At 31.3% G+C, this 26,133-nt stretch overlaps 1 protein-coding gene across 3 annotated transcripts in view; it reads left to right on the forward strand.

Annotated features, from left to right (window-relative positions):
* LOC139516133 (laminin subunit alpha-2-like) overlaps window positions 1-26,133 on the forward strand; it is a 104,324-nt gene that overhangs the window by 51,560 nt on the left and 26,631 nt on the right. For 2 of the 3 annotated variants that reach the window (XM_071306024.1, XM_071306031.1), the window contains exons 19-39: window positions 135-241; window positions 6,535-6,718; window positions 7,794-7,933; window positions 8,459-8,692; window positions 9,539-9,679; window positions 10,149-10,310; window positions 10,725-10,874; window positions 11,068-11,189; window positions 11,826-12,084; window positions 12,677-12,798; window positions 13,508-13,591; window positions 13,815-14,005; window positions 14,614-14,849; window positions 15,288-15,399; window positions 16,234-16,390; window positions 16,760-16,958; window positions 19,096-19,212; window positions 19,942-20,099; window positions 20,643-20,781; window positions 21,138-21,234; window positions 21,785-21,901. In XM_071306024.1, the coding sequence (XP_071162125.1) occupies window positions 135-241; window positions 6,535-6,718; window positions 7,794-7,933; window positions 8,459-8,692; window positions 9,539-9,679; window positions 10,149-10,310; window positions 10,725-10,874; window positions 11,068-11,189; window positions 11,826-12,084; window positions 12,677-12,798; window positions 13,508-13,591; window positions 13,815-14,005; window positions 14,614-14,849; window positions 15,288-15,399; window positions 16,234-16,390; window positions 16,760-16,958; window positions 19,096-19,212; window positions 19,942-20,099; window positions 20,643-20,781; window positions 21,138-21,234; window positions 21,785-21,901 (3,228 nt within the window). Of the gene's footprint in view, window positions 1-134; window positions 242-944; window positions 1,123-1,389; window positions 1,500-6,534; window positions 6,719-7,793; window positions 7,934-8,458; window positions 8,693-9,538; window positions 9,680-10,148; window positions 10,311-10,724; window positions 10,875-11,067; window positions 11,190-11,825; window positions 12,085-12,676; window positions 12,799-13,507; window positions 13,592-13,814; window positions 14,006-14,613; window positions 14,850-15,287; window positions 15,400-16,233; window positions 16,391-16,759; window positions 16,959-19,095; window positions 19,213-19,941; window positions 20,100-20,642; window positions 20,782-21,137; window positions 21,235-21,784; window positions 21,902-26,133 lie in introns of all 3 variants that reach the window. The other variant, XM_071306015.1, reaches the window with a different exon arrangement.

Genomic DNA, 26,133 nt, shown 5'->3' on the forward strand with positions numbered 1-26,133 from the left:
ATAAAGGGTAAACTAATATCATTGTCCTCATTTGGAATTTTAGATCTTAAGTTGATTAATATTTTAAGTTTTTAATAGTTTATAAAGACTATTGAATATTCATTTTTTTCTTGATACTTATTGTAATATTTCAGCATGTGATTGTGATGGTTACGGGTCCACTGGTCTGTCATGTGACCGTTATACAGGTCAATGTCAATGTAAAGAAAACTTTGGAGGAAGAAAGTGTGATCTATGTCAGGTAAAGATGGCATCTGAAATATTTACTATAATTAGTCTGGTTACAGTAATGAACTAACAATGAATGGTTTGGGTTTTTAGTTTACATTTAGTATTAAGAAGTGCATTTGATTAATAGCTTGAACTATTGAAAAAATTGGGATTCAGATATTATTAGATTAGAAGATGTGTGAAATTGGAGATAAGACAGTCACTTGTAAAATATGAACATCTAAATTAATTTTTTTATTAAGTTTAAGCAGGCAAGATTTTTATAAAAGGTGTGTGGGTTGGGTATAACTACAGAATACTGGTTTTTTAAAGCTTACCCAAAGGGCAGGCAAAAAAATATCAGAATATTACAATAAAAATATGATTTCAGAATTACAGAGGACTGTTCTTTCAAACTTTTGGTAGGAAAATACATACTTCTGTTTTTTTAATTACAAGAAAACAATACCCCAGTTTATTTCACATTTTCAAGTGATAGAAAATAGTTCAATAAACATAGTAAAAGACATGTTTTTAATATAACAACTAACATTAAGACATAACCCCTTAACATAAACAGCAGTTTGAGTCAATTAACTAACTTTTAACAACATTTATATTTTTTTATATAGATAACTTATTTTTCACTAATTATATTGACTCTTAAATGCATTTAATCTTAACAACTTGACAGTTGCTATTATAAGAGCTTAGATACTGTATTGACTTTACAGAAAGGATTTGGTCAGATGGAAGAGGGTTGTCTCCCCTGTGATTGTGATGATCAGGGTTCAGTAGGGGACCAGTGTGATCCCTACACTGGGCAGTGTGTTTGTAAGACAGGTGTAACAGGACTTCAGTGTAAAACATGCAAGGAAGGGTTTTATGGATTTTCTTATAGAGGGTGCATTGGTATGTCATTCCATCAAAATATTCTGTCGGAAATAATTTATACAATATCTTTAAAGTCTTTTTTTTTTTAAATGTTGATGATGAAATTTTTTGATAAGAAAATTCCAGTTTTAAGTTCAGATATCTCTAGAATTTTAATCCTTTTTACATGTTTTTTGTAGCACAAAATTTTCAGATTACTTTTAAAGTGAAACTTTTTATACTAAATTAATTGATTTGAATATAAATGACATTCAATGCCAATATAACTTCTATGTTTTACATCAGATTGTAAGTGTGACCCTGATGGAACTAACCAGACATATCAGTGTAGTATGAACACTGGGTATTGTAACTGTTTACCCAATGTTATTGGTTCTAAATGTGACAGTTGTCAGGTACAATGCTTGTCCCAAATATTAACCTATCTGCTAGTAGTTCTTTTCTTCTTCAATGCCAGAAATAGATTCTCCTCTTTACTTTTTTGACAAGTATTATTGTGAGGTTTGGAGAGTTGTATTATCTGTTTTTGAGTTACCTCACTATATGATTAGACATGTCAAGTTTTGCTGCCAAACCATTTCAGTTATATGCATTTCTTTTATTGCGATACATACATAAGAGAAATTCAAATGTTTTACTTTATAAATTTCCTTGGTATTCTTGCCAGGTTCAGACACTTGATTTTCCTCATTTAATTCTGTATTGAGTTAAATGAATAAAGAAGAAACCATTTTTATTTTTGGATACATTTGCTTTATGTATTTTCTGGGTTTTTTTTTGTACATTCAGAAATAATATATTGTAAAACAAATAGAAAGTAATGCAATGTTCATTTTGTACATCTATATTGAATTTTAACAAGGATATTTCTAAGACGAATAAAGGAGTTCATTAATAGTTGTTTTATTCTAGGATCAATATGAATGTAGTTGTCACAGGTTTACTTCAAAGTTTCTGATGCAGTTTATAATATCAGGTTCTCTGTTTGTTGATTGTTGTTCATAATAAAAACATTGGATGAAGTCTGATCTGGTCTTGGGTTTCCAAAATGAAGTTAGTTTGTAATGTACCTGTCCTTTAAATTTGATTGGTCCACTTTGATCACTATCTGTGTTCTCAATCATTACCAATATATTTGAATGTATACAATTCTAAACACTCTTGTTTCTTTATTTCTAAATATACAGGACTTAAATCTTATAATGTAGTACATGAATTTCAGGAAAAGTATTGCTTTAGTGGCTAGGAAATTTATACATGTATATATGCATAAACTTCTGATTTACTACTAGTCATTTTTCTCAGCTTATTTTTATTTGAATATTGATATCCTTAGTTTTGCAAGTTTTTCTAAATTTTTACTTTCAAGTAGAACAAGGTCTGGTATATAGTCCATCAGCTGGTAGGGCAAAATTTCAATTCTGTGTTACACCCCAGGGTACCGCATTTTTTTGGTATAAATTTAAAGAGTAATATCTGAAGAATATTTTAAGAGGTGTTAGACTTCTGAAAAAGTGTCCAAAAGGGGTTAACAGGGGACGTATTTAAGGGTATATCAAAAATTTTGTTTTGCACATATTTACAGAAAAATGTAAAAAATAACCAAGTATTCAGCACTATTCTTTTTATTAAATGGAACACATCATATCTAATTAAAACGCAGGCTAATTTTTAACTATTTTTTAAATCGTAGAGGACCAAGAAAAAAGGGGGAGGGTAATTTCAAAAAGTCATGATTTTGAATGAAAAGAAGCATACGTACTAATTTTCTTGATAAAATGGTATATATTTTTTTACATTGAAACATAGCACATAAAGTAACTAAAGGCTGTTGAAAAAACATTTAAAGGTGAGACACAGAAACATAGAATCCACGACAAACCCAAACATAAGCAACCAGAAATGCACGATTCTGTCATGTATTTATACATCACATTCACGAAATAACTCTCATAGTAAAACACACAAAAATGTCAGGGTTTCTATATATATATAGCTAGATCTTTATTTTTTAAAATTGTTTCAACAACCGAATCACCACATTTTAAGGTCACTCAGAAGGTCAATCCATAGAATCATCATCAGTTTGGTGACCTGCATCTACTGAATTATCATTATCATCATTTACATCATCTTCGTCGTCATCGTTAGCAATATCAACGATTTGGTAATCCTTATATCTACAAGCTTTCCAGCATTAACATACAGCTATCTGTTCAACACAGTGTTGAACACATGAACATCTTTTGTTGGCACAACAAGCTTTACATGAACAGCACATCAGAATTATCAAAGCATCTAACGCTGGTGGTTGGTCTAACCAATTGATACTGATCAAAGCGTTCTAAACGATCCAACCATAGCTGTTTGGCAACAGACCAGTGTTGTGTTTAAAAGCAGATTTCCAAATCTTCGTCTGAAAGTTAGCATGTTGAATGTGTCTTAACATTGCATCTTTTACATTTCAAAACGTTCTGATCTTTATTCATCTATATTTTTAATTTCGTAGCCATATATAGAACACGAAAACCTCTCGAGTGTTTTGACAACTCTTCGCCAATCTCTTCAAAGGTTTCACCAAGATGGAATAGACCATCTGAAAACTCCACATAACGTGTCAAAAAGGCGAATGGTTTGCTTTTTTCCTTACAAGACAAAACACTTACTGAATCATAACCTGCATTGGCGTGAAATCCTGGTAGTTTTCTACAAACATGCTCACCACATTTCGCACACATTGATTGCACATTTGATAATCTGCATTTGGAAGATGTGTCTGTCAGACTAACAATATTAGAATTGATATGCAACTGTGAAAATAGTAAGCCAATACTTCCACATCAGTGTCAGAAGGTTTTTTACAATGGAGTCGTAACCTTTGTCAGCTGCATGTTTTTGCATTAAGAAACATTTTTATCGGCTTCTTCCTGTTTGATTATAAGATAACACCACTCTACGCTATTTCATTTTTAACATATATTTTGTGGCACATACTTCCATGTGATACAAATAAATCAATACATTCAAGTGTAAATCTATAGGATTGTTTACTCTTTTCCAAACCAAAGAATTCAACAAGAGCAACTTTGTTTCCCCCAACTAACAACCATTTCTTCCATTCCCAAGAACACGATTGTGGTGTTCTAGAACTTATCGTACTGATAAATGCCCTCCCAAGGATCTGCTGTTCTAATTTCTTTATGAATATTGTGGGATAATAATCATTGACAAAATCAATGCGGGACCTCTTTTTGAAACTAAAAGGATGATTTTTTAAATAATAATTGCCAAATCGAAAAAAGTGCTTGGTATCCTAGTAATGAATTGAATAACTGTCATGTCATCAAATTCCTAAGGAATGCCCTTTTCTAAAAGACCACCTAGGACAGATTTTAATTTTTCATTACATGTGTACCATCAAAGTTTGCAAGAGACATTGGAAGAGGACAAAATTCAAACTGGAGAATGTATCGCAAAACCAACTATCTTGTCTTGGCTATAACAAGCAAGCAAAATTTTTTTTGTATCTGTTCTCAATATTTTGTTGTTCTTATCAGCCATTATCTGCTTGTCTTTTATTTCCTTTTTTAAAAATGTAATCAATGATTTTCTTTTGAGTGTTTTGAAGATATCAGTTGACTTTTGAATGAGCCGTTCCGTAATAAAAATTTCTGTAGCAAATTTGCCCTTTTCATACGCGTTTAGAAGGTCGCACATTAATTCCGAAGAAGCAATAGAACCCGAGAACAAGCCATATAACTGCTCAAATGTTTGGATTTGACCAGCTTTGCAGTGTCTGACACAATTTCAAAACATCAGTTTCGTCTCGCTTCATTCGAGTTTTTCTGAGTTCTTTTTGGGCGGATGTTTCAAGGTTAACCATCCCTACCAAATGTCGACATTTTAAGGATATTGAAGCTCTTTCATGTGCATTTAGCAACAAATGTTTATCAGAATCTTTATTTAAACTGAAACCAACAAAGCCATTTTTTTGGTATCTCTAAGAAACCTAAGAAAGTAAAAAGTATTACCAAATCCCACAACTGACTATTTGACGTTCGTTCAAAGCGATGTTTGTCGATTGAATGACTTAACAATCTTAAGTCAATCACTACATAGCTAAAACACAAAATGTTATCAAGCACACCTTTATTGAGTTCAATAGGGTGCACCTTTTCTGAACACAAAAAAATCACCTTAATTTGTATTTTGTTCATAAATATTTCGTTACACATTCAGTTTATAAAATAATTTGTTTCACAAAAACATCATAAATCGACAATTAAATGTGTGTTTTCAGTTGCAAATTGATAATGCTTATGTGTGAATACATTGTACATGTTGTATACTGAATCAAAGACGGTAATTTGGTGATTTCCGGTATTTCACGAGTATTTGCATGTACATATATTTTATGAAATAATTCATATTTTAGACGATATATAAATACTGCAAATGATTTAAACATTGCATAATGATTAATTCTCAAGTTTAATTAACTAAAACGGGTAATTGTATAACGAATTTCTTTATGAAAGGAAAAAATATGCCTTAATTTGAACCAAAAAAATCGGATTATTTTTAATGTAAAAAAACATTTTTTTTAAAACAAAAAATCTTCCGAGTTACAATTAATATGATAGTTTTGTATCTGTTTTAGTTGTTTAAACCTATACTTTATTTTTTTTTTAATTGCTTTATATTAAAAATCTTATTTAAAAATTACTTAGTCGTGATTGCTAAATGAGGGGACCATTGAAAGGGACGTTTTTAAACCTCTTTTGGACACTTTTTTGTTAGTCTAACACCTTGTATTTTATCAATAAGATAATGAAGTTGAATTCTATCAAAAAAAATCGCGGTACCATGGGGTGTAACACAAACTCCTTAACTAGCGCGCTTTTGAGAACTAGCTGATGGACTAATAGCATATTCTCATTCTGTACCTTACACAAAGAAATTGGATAATGTCTAAAACTGGCATTGTCTTTAGTTCTTGATAATGATAATCTTGACTTTCTTTAATGTAATCGTCGCATCAGGCTCATTTATTGCATGCTTAATGATCTTTCTGGTTTTATTTATTTTTCAGAAAATTATTGATATAGATTTTTTTGTGGTAATCAGTTAAATTGATTTAAAAAATGATCCAAAACTTTTGGATTAGAAAATTATACTGCAATTTTGTTGACAGCATAAGTTTTTATATTAATTACTAGTAATTCAATGATAATAGTGAATGCAGAATTTTTCAATACAGAAACATTTTTATATTCAATAATGTGGACAGCATATACTGTTTCTTTTGATTTTTTTAATTTTAGTTCAGAATCTTCCATCTTTTTCATTTTTTTGTACTTATTCTGATCAGAAACTTTAATTTATCAACAGAAAATTTGAAGATATTACTGATAATATTTATTATTTTAGGACAACCATTGGGGTTTACCATTAGGTGGTGGCTGTACACCATGTGACTGTAGCCTTGTTGGTTCTAGGTATAGACAGTGTGATAGAAGGACAGGTAAATGTCCATGTAGACCAGGTATTGGAGGACAGAAATGTGACAAATGTCTACCTGGATACTTTGGATACTCACAGTATGGATGCAGAAGTAAATATTAGTTCACTTATCTTAGGGTTACTTAGTTTTTATGCCTCACCTACAATAGTAGAGGGGCTTATGTTTTTCTGTCTGTATGTTGTTACGGCCAGAAATTACTTTTAAATTGTAGCCAACAAAAGACACAAATCAATAATAAAATTTAACAATATTTATTATACAAAAGTTTACAAGAAGTATTACACAAATATTACTGTCAACTTAACTGTCAAAATATGAGTCCAATATTTTATCTTTATCTGTATCCAGATATCTTTTGGAATCCAATCTGAATATTACGTTCACTACTACGGTCACAATCCAGTATGATGTTGTTTGTAGAATAAAAGTGTCAATCCTTAATGTCTATCGATGTCTAAGTCTAAGTGTGAGTTTAACTTTAGTGTCTATATATATATAGTTGTCACGGAAAATACTAGAACACTCTAGAATGGAACGTCCTAGAAAGTTACAATGGAAGTTTCTAGTAAAATGTAGAAGTTTATATAACGCATCTTTTATTAGGATCATTCTGGAAAGTTCCAATCATTCTGTAATTTTCCAGTGATTTCTAAACTGCAAAGTTCTAAGATTATTCTGTAAACAACTATCAGGCCACACAACACAAATCAGGCCAACATAAATAAATATAATAATTACAATATCATAACAATGTCTGTTCATTTGTCAAGTGCACCTGTATGTCTGTTTGTTCGCCCGTTTGTCATGCTACAGGTTAAAGTTTTTGTTCATGGTAGTTTTTGTTGAAATTGAAGTTCAATCAACTTGTACCTACACGTGTTCCTTATGATATGATCTTTCTAATTTAAATGCCAAATTGAAGTTTTTACACCAATTTAATGATCCTCTGAACATAGAAAATGATAAGAGTAGTGGGCATCTGTGAACTATGGACAAATTCTTGTTAAACATTAAGCACATTATACATTGAGTTTGTCTCTCTAGAACTTTGTTGTATGTATCTGTACTCAAAATGGAATAAAAATTACAGACAATTGATTCTTAAATCGGTGTCTTGTTTTAGTTAGTTACCTAGTTGTTCACTAAAACTATTTTTAACTTTTAGAATGTCAACCATGCACCAAACCAGGTTATATATGTGACCCATTGACTGGGGAATGTGTGTGTCCACCATACACAACAGGTGTGCAATGTGAAAGATGTGCTTCTAACAGCTGGGATTATAATCCTGTTGAGGGGTGTAAGGTGAGGATCCCATACCTACTGTTTTATTAATAACTTAGAAAATGATTCTTTTAACTTGGTATATATAGACATATCTGCGAGAGTATAATAGGCTGTTATCAATAGTATGTCTGTAGTGACTTTCATTTTCATGCTCTACAAACTGACATCAGTGACTATTCTAGGTTTATAGTACCAATATGAAACACAATGAATTATTTTACTGTAGATTCATTATTTTCTGTTGGATATCAATGTTCCTGGATATAGGTTAGCTAGGAATTTAATTGTTCCACTTGATACAAATTTTCTATGCTCTCTTGGCAAATCTGTTAGCTCCAATATCCAAGAAAATACCATTTTTTTTTCAATCAAAGAAAATTTGTATCAGTGACAATAAATGAACCCATAATATCTACGATTGCCAATGAATGAAATATTAAAAATAAGCTTTGGCCAAATGTATTAAAAAGTAATAAAGTAATATATGTATTTGTTTTTTGAATAATTTTTATACATCAAATGTTTCTTTTTATTTCATTTCAGCCATGTGGCTGTATGAGTGGGTCATCAGTGAGTCAGCAGTGTGATTTGTACACTGGGAAATGTCGCTGCAAGCCAGATTTCACAGGGGACAAGTGTGACAGCTGTTTATATGGTTTCTACCGATATCCACAATGTTTGTTATGTTTATGTAGTGCTGAAGGAACAGACTTGTCCAGTTGTAACAACGAGGGTCAGTGTAAATGTGATGACAGGACAGGACAGTGTCAGTGTAAAGTAAGTGTGATATAATAACTCATTGAGTAACACTAAAGGTCAGTGTGAATGTGATGACAGGACAGGATAGTGTCAGTGTAAAGTAAGTGTGAAATATCAACTCATTGTGTAACAACCAGGGTTAGTGTAAATGTGAGGACAGGACAGTGTCAGTGTCACTTAAAAGTAAGTGTGATATAATAATTCATTGTGTTACACTAAGGGTCAGTGTAAATGTGAGGACAGGAGAGGACAGTGTCAAGTAAGTATGATATAATAACTCATTGAGTAACACTGAGGGTCAGTGTAAATGTGATGACAGGACAGGACAGTGTTAGTGTAAAGTAAGTGTGTTATATTAACTCATTGTGTAACACTAAAGGTCAGTGTGAATGTGATGACAGGACAGGACAGTGTCAGTGTAAAGTAAGTGTGATATATTAACAATCGTGTAACACTGAGGATCAGTTTAAATGTGATGCTGTGTCAGTGTAAAGTGAGAATTATATAACTTTTCTGTTTTTTGTGTAAATGTTCAAAGTTAAAGTTTATTCTGGAAGTTAGTGTACATGCAATAACGGGCCATGACAGTGCTAAATGTTGACTATAAGAACACTTGATAAGCTGTACTTTTAATCCCATGGCAGTGAAGATGTAAAAAGGATGTGAAATAATAATTGTGCTTCTTGTGTTGTAAGAAATCAATGTAAATTAACACCTGATTAGTATTTGTTAATCTTCAATATTCCTTATTTTTGTGTTCACATTGTCTTGACTAGGGTGAGTCATATTCATCTTGAAGAATGAAAAATACATACATGTTTGAAAGATATATAATCCATGGTCAATATCAAATTTATTTTACAGAAAAATGTAGAAGGAATGGATTGTTCCCGATGTCAATCTCTTACCTTTAGTTTTGATGTAGAGAACCCCTATGGATGTACAGACTGTTTTTGTTTCGGAAGATCTTCACAGTGTAGACAGGCTAATTATATATGGTCACAGGTGAGCTATTCCATGAGATTTTTTTGGATATTTTTACAAGTAAAGACTTTGCCTTTTTGCATATAAAAAATATTTGGCTACATAATTAGGTATTTTATTTATCACTGTCTTTCATTTTACCTGATGTTTTAGATATACTGTGGATTCATTATTATTCGTTGGATACCAATTTTCGTGGGTTTCGTTGGTAAAGGTGAACCACGAATTCAAATGTTCAACGAATAACATATTTCCAATAGGCTTTGTATACAGAGATTGGCAAAACCACGAAATCAAATATCCACGAATATGCAAGTTTTCAGCAATCCACGAAAATTGATACCCACGAAAATAAATGAATCCACAGTACCATGTGTTATGTATGTACAATCTTACACTGCATCATGCTTGAAAAACCGTAAATGTCATAAATAAATTCAAGTTTTAATATTTCTTAATATGCATTTGATGAGTGACAATATTATTGCAGATAACCTTTCCAGACAGATCTGTATCTGTGGATACAAGATCAATTGTTATACCCAGGAAGTATAAATTCTACAATGTCATCCCGACTGGTGATTTTATTCCTGCTATAATGTCTAATGAGGCTTTGTACTGGAGTTTGGCGAAGGAACCACTGGGGGATATGGTAAGATGTTAAAATTAATCTAATAACACCTGAATGTTTTGCAGATTGAGTTTCTGAATACTTAAGTTCTATCAATTTAACATTGTTTATCATTTTCTAATTTTAGTTATTTCCAAAATTTTAAGAAGAAGAGAAATATATAGTGACCTCACATGAAAAAGTGAACTTACTGTTAACAAAGACTTTCTAAGCAACTAGCTGTATGCTCTTATTTGAATATTTTGAATGTTTGACCTTTGATCACTTATATTACAAACAAAGAAATGGTTGCTATTTTGTTTTTTTATTTCGTTTGGAGTTCATTTGTTTATATACAGTATTATGCCATTTTACTTTACTAAATATGAATAACTTATAAGCTAAAAAACTCAACTTTAATATTTTATTTGACATTAATATAAACCTATTTTCCAGACATTATCCTATAATGGCTATTTGAGTTACACTGTTTCCAGTATACAACCGACTGGATCTACAAGTCCAAAAATTGTTATAGTTGGTAATGGATTTCAGTTAGTACACACTGGTACTACTGGACAAACACATCGAGTTAAACTACATGAGGTAATGTGCTATTTATAGGCTTCCTATTTGATGTTCTTAATTTGTACAGAGTATATATATATTCTTTATCAATAAATATATAGAAAAAAATAAAAGTCCTCAATATATCTGCAATTTTTAAACAATGTATATTGTGTTAAATATTGTTTATATGCAAAAAAGAAGGTATTCAAAATCTTCTTCTTTTTTTCAGAGTTATTGGAAGGTATTGGGTTTTCAAGGTACAGCTTCAAGGAAATTAATTATGGTTGTATTACAAAATGTGACAGACATTTTACTTCTTGCAAAACATGATCCATATATTCAGTCATTATCGTAAGTATATTCTTACTAAGCAATTGCTTGAATTTATGATCATTTTTGCAACATTACACACAAGGTACAAATCATGACTATAGTATGATGAATATAAAAATAAGAAGTTGTGGTATAAATGCCAAAGGAACAACTCTCCACAAGAGATCAAATGACAAAAATAAACAACTATAGGGCACCGTTCAGTCTTCAACAATGAACAAAAATTCATACTGAATAGTCAGATATAAAAGGCCATGAAATGACAAATGTAAAACAATTCAAACGAAAAAAGTAATGGCCTGACTTATGTACAAACTGTATGTTTGGGAATCAAGAACTGACATGGGAGAGAAAATAGGGTGCCTGTTCTATGTAATCCATTTCTCCTATAGCCTTCAAGATTTCAATGATATTGTATATAGATTGAAAATGAATCTTATTTTTACAGACACTTTCAGATAATTAGTCTTTCCTGACTCTGAAACAAGCTCCTACACAAGATAACATTTATAGGTCACCATACAGTCTTCAAAATTTGTGAATGATATCAATAAAGATGACAGCACCAGAATTGTTAAAAAAGAGAGATAATTGATGAAATTCCAGATGTATCTCTAAGTGTAATTTTAACCTTTTTGTTTTATTTATTGACAGCCTGTCATCTGTGAAACTAGATATAGCAGTACCAGCCAATGGGACCTCCTTAGGGAAATCAGCTCATGGTATAGAATCCTGCCAGTGTCCAACAAAATACTCTGGGTTATCTTGTCAGGATCCATCTGAAGGCTACTATAGGATACGGTTCAATATCACTGGAGAGATTTCAGATCCTCTTGTTGTGATTGGTGGAGTGGAACCATGTGACTGTCATGGCCATGCCTCAACATGTGATAAAGAAACAGGACTTTGTCAGGTGTGATACAGTGTAATATCATAATAAGTTTTTTTATCGATGGAAATAAAGACAGATCTGCTAGAAAGGTCACTCTATTAAGCTAAAACCTGTCTTGGCAGGTCACCTCTTTTTAGCTAAAATAGTTCATAGCAGGTCACCCTTATTTTGTTCTGCTGTAGTATTACCTATACATTTAGAATGTCAACTCTTATGTTCCAATGAAAGGGATGTAAACAATTAAGTGAACTGTACAGCCTTCAACAACGAGAAATTGATCATGTATAGTCAGCTATAAAAGGCCAAGACATGATAGATTTGTGGTCAGTTTTGTCACCCTAATTCAAAGTGTGACTGTGATATAAAACCAGGGTCAAATTCTCTGACTATAAAAAGACATTAAAATGAAAATATAGCTGTGCAGTAGGTGTTAATGCATGCATATGTATTAGTAAGCCTTTTACTATGAAGCTTGATTTAATTTGCACTCCAGATTGGAAATTTTTATCATAATCAGATCATATATATATATATATAGATATGCTTCATAATTTAAAAAAACAATAACAAAACTTTATTAAAAACAATGTGTTACGTATGATTTTTTCTTCAGAATTGTGAGCATGATACTGTTGGTAGGTTCTGTGAAGTGTGTGCCCCTGGTTACTATGGTGATGCAACAAGAGGAACATCATCTGACTGTCAACCATGTGCTTGTCCTCATATAAATAACAAGTAAGATAATCAAATTATTTAATACCAAGCTGAAATAATAGAACTTTAAACTTATACCACTCTGGTGCAGAAGAAAAAAAATATCTTCATTTAGAAATACATTGTAGTAACAATTCCCTACTGGAGTGTAAGTCTTATTTAGTCAGACTTTATTTAGAATAAAAAAGATTGTATCTAACAAAAGATTGATGATCTTTTTCAAGTTAGTATCCACATAAAATGGTTATACCCACTGCTTAGAAGTACATCTTCTTATTTTAAATAAGTATCACTATATAACAGCTATATTCACTGCTAATAAGACTGTAAGTGTATCAATCATGTGACAATTTGCTTTCAGGCAGCATTGACATTTTTTTTTAAGTTCATCAAATGTGGGCTTGAGTTCACAAGGCAATTTTATTGGTGTATAGGTGACAAAAAAAATAGAGGACTTGTAGCATGTACTTAAAACAACTAAGGTAGCACACATTTTCTGAATTGTATACATATAAAATAACATTTATCTGAGATGATGTTTTTGATGTATATTTTCATTCACTTTGAGGGATCAAAAATAAATTTTACATATTAAAAATAACATCTACAATACTAATGTATTATGAATGCCAACTTTGCACATAGAAACAGAAATGATTAAAAAGATGTTGTTAGAATGTGTAATAATTGTATTCCGTTCCTTTACTCATTAGTTCTTGATGTTGTGTAGTTTCAGTCCCTCCTGCGAAGTGACTGGTGGACAGTTAGTGTGTACAAACTGTTCTGAGGGGTATGTGGGAAGGAGATGTGAAAGGTATGTTTAAACTGTCAGCTTAACACTGATCTGTCAACCTGTTTTGAAAGACCAGCCTTAGAGTAAAAGGTTCTTTTTGGAAGTATTTGATTTCTGCACAAACCAGCTAGGACAAAATTGTCTCTTGGATGTTACTGATATACATATTTCTAGAAAGATCAAGACGTATGCTAGAGAAAAATTGCCTTTTTTGGAACTATATAATTTTATTAAATACTTTCAGTTGTGCAGATGGATATTATGGTAACCCCAGGAGTTTAGACGGAAGTTGTAAGCCCTGTAGCTGTAATCTGGAGGGATCTGTATCCTCTCGATGCGACAGTAGGGGAATATGTGTTTGTCTGCCAGGAATCTCTGGTGACAAATGCAATCAGTGCCAACCAAGATATGCAGTAGAAAATGGTGTTTGCATTTGTAAGTCTTCATTTATATTTATATTGCATTATTTTGTATGTAACCACACTAAATGATCAAGATTTATACTATTATTTATCATTAAAGTCAAACATAAAGTTTAATTTTTGTCAGAATGAGATTGAAATTATGACACACATAATAATCTAATGTATCAAACTTCCATCTTTCTTGTGTCAACAAAATTCGGAAAAAAACCTATTTGTTGTACTAATGTTGTTTTTCTGTATCTTGTCACAGTATATTTAGATAACTTGATTTTTCTGTATCTTGTCACAGTATATTTAAATAACTTGATTTTTTCTGTTGTGTATAAACATAGTGTATGAAATATTAAACAAATATGTATGATCATAGATATAAGAAGATGTGGTATGAGTGCCAATGAGACAACTCTCCATCCAAGTCACAATATGAAAAAGTAAACCATTATAGGCCAAAGTGCAGTCTTAAACAAGTAGCCTTTGCTCATACAAAACAGCAAGCTATAAAGGGTCCCAAAAATGACTAGTGTAAAACCATTCTAACAGGAAAATCAATGGTTTAATTTATATCACTAGGATGTATGAAACAGTGTTTTGTGTTCATGTTAAACCTATTCTTTTCAGCATGTGATGAAGGATGTACCAGAGATTTAATGGCAGAATTAGACATATTAGAGAAAAATATATCCACAGTCAATATTACGGGCATTATTCCTGCTCCATGGAATAGATTACTGAAAATTCACAATGAAACCAAAGAACTTAGAGAATTGCTTGATAGAATGGAATTTGCTGAAATATTAGATTTAGAGAATCGGACTAAAGAAGTTCAAGAGATGGCTGACAAGCTCATGCCTAAAGTAAGTCTCATATTGGTGGCTGTGACGTGTAGTGAAATGAACTTTTATTGAAAAGAAATATTTACACTAAAGTTTAAGATAATTAATTATGACAATATTGAATTTGTAACAAATCATTATAAAAGATGTAGAGGTAATATTAAGAAATTTATAGACAGTCTCACACAAAAGTTTTTGATAAGACTTGTTTTAAAACACTGTTATACTTTCTGTAGGAACGTTCTTTGATAAAAAAAAAATTTATATGGAGTAGAATAAATTATTGATATATGAAAATATTCCATTATTTAACAGTTAGTACAGTTGCTATTTACAGTTTGCATTCATCGTAATTTGCAATAACAATCATTTCAGTCATTCAAAAACTGTAACATTCAACTAGCATCCATCCATTGTTAATCATACTATTTATTGGGTAAGAATGGATTTATATTGCAGTCAATGAGAGCCCTTACCAAAGCAGAGAATATAGAAACAGATGCCAACATTCTTAAGAAGAATGGTACAGCTTTAGCTGACAGTATAGAGAACATGTTACAGGATTTGAAAGGTATTCCGTTGCATATGTGCTTCATCTTAAATATTAAAATAGATCATAAAGGATTAAGACAGCATGAAACTGACAGGCATTAGAAATAAGTAAAAGCACAAAATAATTGAAAAAAAAACCTTTCTAAAAAGTTCTGATTACCCATTTATGTACCTGTTAATCATAATTTGTAAAATTATGATTTTGTGTGCAAACCAGCCAAGCAAACTGTTCAAATACTTAAAAAGAGTACATTACAACCAAATAAAAACGCTTGCACTCAAACATAATGCCGTTATTTATGAAATTATACAGTAGAACTTGTGTTATCTGTTCTGAATTTTTTTAAAGATTTGATCAGGTTAAACAAATGCTCAACTTTCACAGGTCAAATTACCTACTTAAGTATATTTCTTATGTATTCTTATACAACAGTTAAGTTGAGAGCCGTGGTGTAGTGGTTAGTGCATCGGACTACTAATACAAAGGTTCCTGGTTCGATTCCCATCTGGGATGAAAATTTGGGGGGCTCTCCCTTGACACCATTTGCGAGTATGGTCTCGAGGAAACGATGATAGTCCGTCAGGAGGGGACGATAAATGGCTGACCCGTGTTAAGAGAGAGCCATATCTCTTGCACGTTAAAGATTTCGAAAAAGAGCAGGCTAATGCCGCTACAAGGTAGCACTCGCACCCGCAAAGTGGAAAGGGATTAATATAAGTTGAAAAACTTGTTTCCCAATCCACTATAAATAAATATGTTTAAACTAACAGTTAAGTTTTAGAAAGACTTCCAGTTAGGACATGATTTGGTATAGACAAGTTTCAATGAACATTGAATTTATTTCTTTCTTAGATGAATTAGGAAAGTTAGAAGATATTGTAAAGAACTTATACCACAATGAAAGTGGACTGAACATCACTGCTGCTTTAGAGGAAGCCAAGGAAATTATGAGGGAGATTGAACAGAGAAACTTTACAATGAAAATATCTGAAGCATTCAATGAAAGCATGTAAGTTTATTTTCTATCTATATGTTGGACATAGTAATATCAGCAGGTAGCAATACTGACTAAGTTATTATTTCATCATTCAACAGGAAAGTATTTTGATTTAAAAAAAGATGAGATATGAGTTAAGACAACTATCGACCAGAGACCAAATGACCTAGATCTAAGAAGCTATATAGGTCAATGAGTAATGAACAAACCTAATTAAGAATAGTTAGGCTTTTAAAGTGATAATAATTCATTTTTCTGCTGTATATATGTGTAACAGCTTTCATACTTTATCAGGAAAAAAAATATTGCATATTGTAAGCACATTTCTAACATTTTTAAATTTTTTTGATAATTAACAAAATGTCTGAATTCTTTTTGAAGGTTAGCAGAAAAATTATCAGAAGAGATACTGAAAATGAAATATAAACTGATAAATGGAACAGAAGAAGTGAAAAAGAAACTTGATAACATCATTAGTCGTCTGCTAGACCTGCAGGAACAGTCTCAAAAGTCTAAAGACAAATCCCAAGAAGCTGACACCATTAACTACAATCTTGCTTATGACTTAAAACAGTTACAGGTAGTTTGACATTCTACAATTGATACTTTGCTGTCAATCTATTTATAGTATGTCACAGACTATCAAAAAGTCTTACAAAGTTTTGATGTATCCTGGCAAAAATATTTTATGAAATGGATTTTGGAAAAATATATATTATATGTGAAAGGAGTAGGTCCGGGTAGGGCCGAATTTGGCCTCAAATGTCAGGTTCATCTGACGAAAGTTTTTGGACACTTTTTAAACACTTAAGTGCCTATTTCAGGTGATTTAATTAGTTTATGTGAAATATTTCAACTGATTCAGTCATTAAAAACGCTCCGATTTAAGCTTAAATATGAAAAATCTACCAAATACGCCAAAAAATGTCACTTTTCAGATGGTTTTTGTCAAAAAATGAAAGTGGCCGCATCCGTGTTCATCATCAACCTTTATATAAGTTATGTATTATCATCAAATACAACTTATATTTCCATATTAAGAATGAACACATATGTGGCCACTTTCATTTAAGACTGAAACTGTATGAAATTTAACTAAAATGCTAAAATTGTGAAGATTTCATTAATTTAGCATGACTTAAGGATGCTAGTACTCGATATATGTGCATTGTATTGTCAAAAACAGCCCATATTTATGTAGCAGAAGCATTCAACTTTCAAATAAATAACTAAACATTTACATTTTAACAATTTTGTAAAACTGCTATATTTTGGGGCCAAAATGGGCATACCTGCCAACTTTCACGATTTAGGCGTGTACTACACGATTTTGACCCTTTGTCACGATTGCACGATCGTGATCGTGAAAAAAGCTATAAAACACGATTTTGTGAAAATTTACACGAAAAATTTCATTGTTCCCGATTTTGAACTGTGTTCAAGGGAGACAATCGTGTTAGCCAATCAAATTCAGTGTTTCTTGTGATCAAATTAATGAGCCAATCAAAAACGTTTTCTCTCAAGATTATTCTAATATGCTAGATTTTGAACTTGTGTTGTAGAATTTTAAAATCTTGAACATGGGTGATTTTTCACCTTTAATGAGGTTTTTACACAGATTAAGAATAAAAGCATGGCTGATTGACAAAATTCAATGATGCAGTACTACCATAAAGATAAAAAATAGTAGTTTATTCACTAATTTATTGACATTACACTTGCTTTAACATATGTTATTTATCTATTCAATTACATTACCAAATCATTAAAGTACAATGTACTATTCTTTATTTTTCACAAGGACCAAACAAACAGGTAAATGGGGGACTGTCCCTAAGACAAGGGTCATTTGACTATAATAAAAAATAAATTAGAATTTTTTTTTTACTTGAAAATGGGAAAATTCATTATATTTGGAAAAACTTTTCTAAATGAGGATTAGGATTCCAATTTTTTTTAGGTCTCAGAACATTTCAAAATTATTGTACATGTGTTGACCATATAATACCAGATATATCATAAGATGTATTCATTTGTAGTTCTTTGGGAAAATTTCTTCAGATAGTATGAATATGTGCTCATTTGTTAAAAAGTGGGTTTTAATGGCCTTACATTGAGGGGTTACCCCTAGCATGTCACTCCTAGGTGTTATTCCCAACTTTATAAAGGTCCTTCTTTGTGCATAATTTTGAATTGGAAAAGCCAACAATCATTTAATATCTTTACACATGAAAATAAATCCTGGTCTTATAGCTACATGTTCATCTTTTCTACAGATATAATAACTAGAATCATTCAAATATCCTTAAGAAAAAGTCTTGTAAGCTCATCATACAAATATGACACCTTTTCTAGACCACAAAACAGCACGCGCAAAATACGTCGCAAAGAACTTAACATTTGAAATTGTTGTCGCGCACTAAAACCCCCATGGGCACTTTCAAAAGTTGGCAGGTATGAATGGGGTCTTACTGGACCTACTCCTTTAGAGAGAGCTGAATCTCAATAGTTTCAATTAGTATTTGAAATGGAACAAGAACTATGTTGCTATTGACAATTAAAGAAAGATAGTAAATTTTTAAATGTATAAGATTATGCTGCTTTTTTTCCGGTAAATATACTCGGAAAAAGTACATTTTGTATGAAAATGAAAACAGAAACTTTGTACATTAAATGTCTTTTAAATTTAGTACAAATCCATTAAAATGTAATTTCAGGACACTATATATGATATAGAAATCTATGGAGATAGGACTACTGTAGCTTTAGGTAAAGGCCATACTCTGAATATAATGTCATGGGCAGCTCTCAATCAGACCAGAAACAACATTAAAGTAAGTCTTAGTGATATATTTATTAGATATTTGTTCAGTAAATAGTGTTGACTGGATAAAAAAAATGTTTCAGTTTGCATGATTTTTTTGTCAATGCTTAACATGTTGTGGGGGACATAAAAATACCACCAGGCTTTTGTCATTCAGTGCATTCATCTACCTGGTCTTGTTAGTGCTCTCACATGTACAGTTCTTGCAAGATTTTAATGGAACTTATATCATAGATTTTTATCAGCAATGTTTTGGAATTGTTGGAAAATCTGTGAAGATCAATTATTTTTAAAAGAGTTATGTCCCTTAGAAAATTGATTATATGGAAAATAGCATTGTAAGTGCTCTCATGTGTAAAATACTTTAGTGAATTTTGTGAAACTTATATCATAGGTTTATATCAGCAATGTCTAACACTTTTCAAAAGTATGTACTGATTAAATATTTTTAATGAGTTATGCCCCTTGGAAAAATGTATTATTACAGAAATGGCATTGCATTTGCTCTGTAGCCTTTATTTCTCTAAGATATTTACAAATTATTTAAAAAAAAAATTGTATTGCCCTTGTACCTTGGATTGATAAATAGTGTGCAACACGGGGGACGTATGAACTCTGTTATTTTATTTTACTTGAACCTCGAGTATATTTTAATTCATGTTAAATATGGTATATCTCATCTTTTGAAGGGCACATATTCATTGTCATAGAGTACAATCAACTACTGTCTTTTTTTCAGAACTTAGAAAGAGAAGCAAGTAGATTAGATATTGCACTTCCTAGATTAAGACAAAGGATAGAATATTATAGGGACCAATTACCTAAGATTGAAAACTACACTGCTCTGGCAATAAAACATGCTGAAATGTTATTGGACCAAGCTGAATACTTAGAAAAGTAAGCTGAAGTTTTATACATGGTCGGATCATATATTTTCGTACATCATGTTAATTTGTATTATACATGCTTTTTCAATGAAAATTGTGATGCCACAATGCATTCACAAAAACAAATGAGACAAGGCTAAGTTCAATTAATAATGCTGAAATGTAATTGAATCATGCAGAATTCTCGGAAATAAAGTCTAGTTTTTTTACTTGACTATATAACATGCTGAATTCTTTATTATTTGGTGTATGCAGAATTCTTAGAAAGTCGTGTCTTCATTTTACATACAAAGCAATGAAATATGCTGAAAGCTTACTCATCAAGATATAATTCTTAGTGTTCATAAATGTTATAAACTAAACAAGCTATTCTTCAAATGGTATGTCTAAATAGCAGAACTGTTAGCACATATTCAAAGGTATCTAAGACTTAGGAGAAAACTGTATTGTCTTTTTTAAAGCTCCTGACAGCATCAATAATTTAAACGGGTATTTGTGACCATCAAACTTTGGTTGTGTATAAACTTTTTGTAAAGCTTACATATAACTTTAGGACATTTGAGAAAACGAAGGCTGATGCAGAAATTCCTTTGAAGGCAGCTAGAGTGTATAGTAATATTGTCAAAGCTGTGGAGGAGGCGGAAAAAGCTGCAAAAGAGGCTCTAAAGGCTGCTGAAGATGCTATTCAAATTGTAAGTAGATTTATTCCATTAACACATTTATAAAAAAAAAAAAAAAAAAATTTTAACAAGTTTTTTTTTTTTAATATATGTAACAAAAGATGAAATAATTTGATTTAACTCCCTTTTATATCAAATTTGGCTAAGAGATGGGAATATTTTGGAAAATTCTTACATGACAACAAATTCCATTAACAATGAAGAAAATGTTTTGTTGATTTTATGAAAAAGTTAAAAAGTCAAATTTACTTTTACATTTACATTTTGATTTTGCCTTTTGATTACAAGGTAGGGATTTATGTTTTGAATTTTCCTCAGAGTTCAGTGTTTTGGAGATCAATTTAAGTTTACATACATATGTATTACAGGCAGGTGTAGATGATATAAAGAATGAAGTTGAGAAGTCATTGAGAGACAGTAGAAGATTATTGGTTAGGGCTAATGAACTCAAGAACAGAACATCAAGTAAGTAACAGACTTATAGGATTAGCTTAACAGGGGATCAATATTGAGGACTATATTTCTATTTTAAGTTTCATAATTATTACAAACATTCGATTAAAACATGATAACTGAATATAATTTGAAAAAAAAACATAGATTTAGGATCCGAAACATAAGGCACATTTGACAACCAAAAAAGTTTTAATATTATGTTTGTTATAACGAATAATGTGTCTAACATAAACATCTTGTTTGTCCTACCATGTGCTCTATGGTAAGTAGGGCTAAATGTGATTAAAATTCAGCACATGTTGCCAACTTTTACCAAAATCTCTCAAATGTTTGGCTATTTTCAATATAAACAAGCAAACTAAAAAAGAATACTACACTGCAAATGGTTCTATATCACTTTTTTACATAAATTAACTTTTCATTTAATGATAATGGACTTCATTTAGGGGCCAAATAGGGCCCTTCAACACATACCTATTATATTGTTTAGGTAATTACAATTTATTATTAATTGATGTGTATTTTTTTATATTTTTCAATAAGCCATCATTTGTTGCAGGTTTAGGCAGCCACTTAAACACGTTAAAAGGAGATGTAGATAAAGTTGACAATACACAGACAAATATAAGGAATGGTCTTCAGGATATTAGAAATGGAATAGATACCTTACCTAAAGGTAAATGTTACAAATAGTGATAATCATTTGTGGAAACTCAAAATATTACCTAATTTAGAAAAAGTTACATTTAAAGGGAAATCACACTATTGTTTATACGCATCGCTTTCGGCGCCGCCATAGTGTCGTAACTGTATTATGACGTCGCCATTTTCGATTCCGCCGTAAAGGTTGCCAATTTATGAAAAAGCGAACGCTCGAAGGGATGTTCCACTAAAGCAGGAGAAATGATAATGGACATATCATATTTTTTACAACTGATATGTTGTACTAGCGAGTTTCTAGATTGTATTGGGGTTTACCTGCGGAATACAAAATAATGGGCAAATACTGCAGAATAAAAGACAAAAAAAAAAGATTGAATGATGAGGTGCTAAAATATAAAGAATAAAAAATATTGGAAACACAAAATAAACATTAGAAAATGAATGACCCACTATCCAGACCATTATGATAAAAAGGATCTACCAATACAAAACACATAATCATCATGTATAATCAACACTAAGAACGTTGGAATTTCATCCTCTCCGACCATTTTCTCGATAACGAAGTCGGTGACATATATATTTTTTTTAATTTTCTGATGTATATGTTCAATATCTAATTGAATTCTAAATTTCCAAAAATATTATGGACTCATCTTGACCTTAAGTGCAAAAATGAAAATTCTACTCGAAATGGACAAAATGTATGGCAAAAAAATAGCCGCAAGTGATCATGAAATGGCACATCTTTGGTAGCGTATCGCCGCGATGCGGTATGAAGGGTTCAGCGTATATTTTCGGGGGAGGGGGGGGTTCATATAGACCAAGAGTACCAGCATGTTAATGTATAGCTATCGGAATCTGTAGTTTTCTGTTCAAAAGAGGGTTGTAAATAAGAACAATGAGTTTCAACTTACAGTTTTCTCATATCACATGCATGCAACGTCATAACTATTATAGTCTTCTATACTACATGTATAAATAATTCATCAAACATCTCATTTCATATAAGTATTTATCCGGATCAGCCTGTCGGGTTTTTACAAAGCAGAGTCAAATTCATATGTTCTAGTTCTGAATATGCATTAAACTTGCCACTGGACGTAAATGTATGAAGTCCTATTTGAAATCGTTATTTATTTCACATGTGACGACAGAAATGATCTAAGTGTCGTCCATCTTTCCCAAATGTTCCTTTGATATCTAACACCTCTGAACCCTGAACAGTTGGGGCAAGTTTGGATACAATATTAAAGCTTGATATGGTCTAAATTTGGATTGTGATAAAAATTTTGACATAATAAAGGTTTCTGACACAAAATAAATGTGGTCCAAGGTATTAAAAAATCTATTGTGCAATACTGTGCAATACTGTGCAATTGGAGATTTCTTTTTGAGATATTTCGAAAAATTTGCAAAATAAAAAATGAAACGCCACCCCCTCCCCTCTTGGAGTAATTACCACCAAACTCAATCCCAGCCTTCCCCGTGTTGTATGGAACCTTGTAGTACAATTTTAGATAGATCCATAACACAAGTTATTGTAAAATAGTAATTTTAGTAAAATGCTTGTTTGTGGCCCCTAATTCCTGAACGTTTTGAGCAATAATATGTACCCCTTAAATCAATTTCAGCCTTTCATTTGTGATATGGAACCTTGTGGTACAATTTCAGAAAGATTCATTACTTCTCAATGTCATATTAGAAATTTATGAAAATCAAAAGGGTATTTACATCAACAGATAAAAACAATTTACCAAAGTTGTATGAAAATTGATGAAAGCGATATTGAGTTATAATTGTCCGGAAACTGGAAAATCCCCCTTTTTTAATGGATAAAAAGGAAACGTAAAATCAAAATTTAAAAAAAAGAAAGGGAGCTTACGTCAATAGATATAAACAATTTCTTTAAAGTTTTATGCCAATTGGTTAAAGCGTTTTTGAGTTAATGTCCAACATGTTGACGACGGACGGACGGACAGATGTATACCATAATACGTCCCGTAACCGGGCGTATAATAATTCAACACGTACTATACATTTGGCTTTACCAGTCTCCAACAAGAGAAATATTTAACACACATACACACACACACACACACATGTATTTATGTAGAGATATACACATGTCTCACAGAGTACTGCTAAACTGTAAAAAATACATTAAAGTGGTCCGTCTGGTGAAATAATATTACACTCATATAGACAAATGTTTAGTGCTGATGTTCATGTAATATTTGCCACTGAAAGTTTTGCAAAAATCAAGAAAACAATGGTAAAAAAAATAATAAATAGTAATAAAAGTTCAGATGTAGGTTCGAGTTTAGATCACTCAATGTGATCACTGTCGACAGTGATAAAGGGATATTGTCGGAGACCGTGACTGAGGGGTCCTGATCCCGAAATCCTGGGCTTAAAAACATGAAATCCCGAGGTCCAGAATTAAAAAAAAAAAAATTCTGACATCCCGAACATCGAAAAAAGAAATCCCGGATCCCGAAATCCCGAGCTTAAAAACACTTGATCCCGACGTCCCAAAAAAGGTCCTGCACCCCTCATTAATCAGTATTGGCAAAAATAGGTGCATTTACCACAATGAAAAATAAATGTGATAAAAGAATATACATTCAAACAAAAAGAGGTGCACCAACAGAAAATAGAAACCACATTCTTACTCTTAATTTCATCGGATCTCAAAATTTAAACTCTTACCAGAATTTTTACTCTATCTAACAGTATAACTCAAGAAGTTTCTAAGTGTAACTCGAGCTTAAATAGAATTCTTACTGAAAAAAATATTCGAAATCAAAATAAAACTGGAACTCGAACTTAATTTGTGTCGATTATGGAGCGTTGTGTAAAAACAGAAATGTTAGTCAATTTTAAATTTCTTCCGAAAACGGTGTCATTTAGGGCTTTTTTTTAAAGTGCCGAGTTTGTGGCTTTTTAAACACGGCATTTTGGGTTTTATCTTCCCGGTGCTATGGACAAGTTAGTGAATTTATTCTGTTTGTAGTCTAAATGGAACGTGTTACTTTTCAGCCCAGATACCCTCAATCTTCCGAAGTGGAAGATTCTAAATCTGCAAGCCGTAAATTAATTCTGTAATACGGGACGAGGCACCCATTAGTTTTATCTATACAACAAATTAAAATGCAATTAAAAAATTTAGATGACTCCAACTTTGACAATTACTTTTTAATAAACTGTTACTGTATGTTTAATAATGAATAATCAAAATACCTTAATAAAAATATTATTATATAAAAAAAAAAAATATATATATAATTTTAACCCAATAGTTCCAAGCATTGCAAGAAATGCTGCTATGCTAGCAACGTCGTTCTATAACGTTAAAGAGAAAAAGTTAGAATTCCCGCCATAAATTGATAATAAGATTATTTCCACTGTAGCGGATTTAAAACATCGGTGACCCCCCTTTTTTATTAATGCTTTTAAAATCTCCCCGGAAGCTGCAACTTATGCAGAAGTTTGAAGTAAAAAACATTAGTAGATTTTTTTTATTTCAAGAAAAATCTATAATAAACGGCAATTAAAAATGGCGGGAAATGTAAAAAGGCCTTAAAAAATAAGGAAACCGAGAAAAATAAATGTGTATAAGATAAAAGTTACAATTGACTGTTTTAGTTAAACCAGTTAAACATCGTTTTTCAATAATTTTGCCTTCTTTTAGCATTTTTGAGCGCTATTTCTATATTACGGTATAACGCAATTCTTTACTTTTTGATGACGTCATATCTCGAAAACAACATCGGTGACCCCAAATTTTTTTTCGCCTAAAATATTGAAATAAGTATGATCTGTCTAAATGCAAAATTTCAATGAATTATTATTAGTAGTTTAAATAGTGTGATTTCCCTTTAAATGTAAAATTGGGCTAATGATCTGAAACATAAATTTTCATGATTGGGTCATCTACAAAGTAAAATATTTGCCATTTGTTTGTGAGTTTGTATAAAAAGCAGGTTAAAGTTATAATGCTTTCAATTTTATTATAATGATATTGATTTTAAAAATAACTTCAATTTATTTTAGGGAACTTGGTTAACTGGTTGAAGCATAATAATGCTTATATGAATAAATGAAATAATTACTTGATACTTTGCTATGTTATGAATTGTGCATGTTACCATTGTAAATGTTTCCAGGAACTTATTTGTGACAACTGCAATTTGCAATTAATATAAGACTTACAAATATGTTACACAAATAAAAATTTTGTAT

Source organism: Mytilus edulis, chromosome 1 (assembly GCF_963676685.1).
Source record: "Mytilus edulis chromosome 1, xbMytEdul2.2, whole genome shotgun sequence".
Lineage (NCBI taxonomy): Eukaryota > Metazoa > Mollusca > Bivalvia > Mytilida > Mytilidae > Mytilus > Mytilus edulis.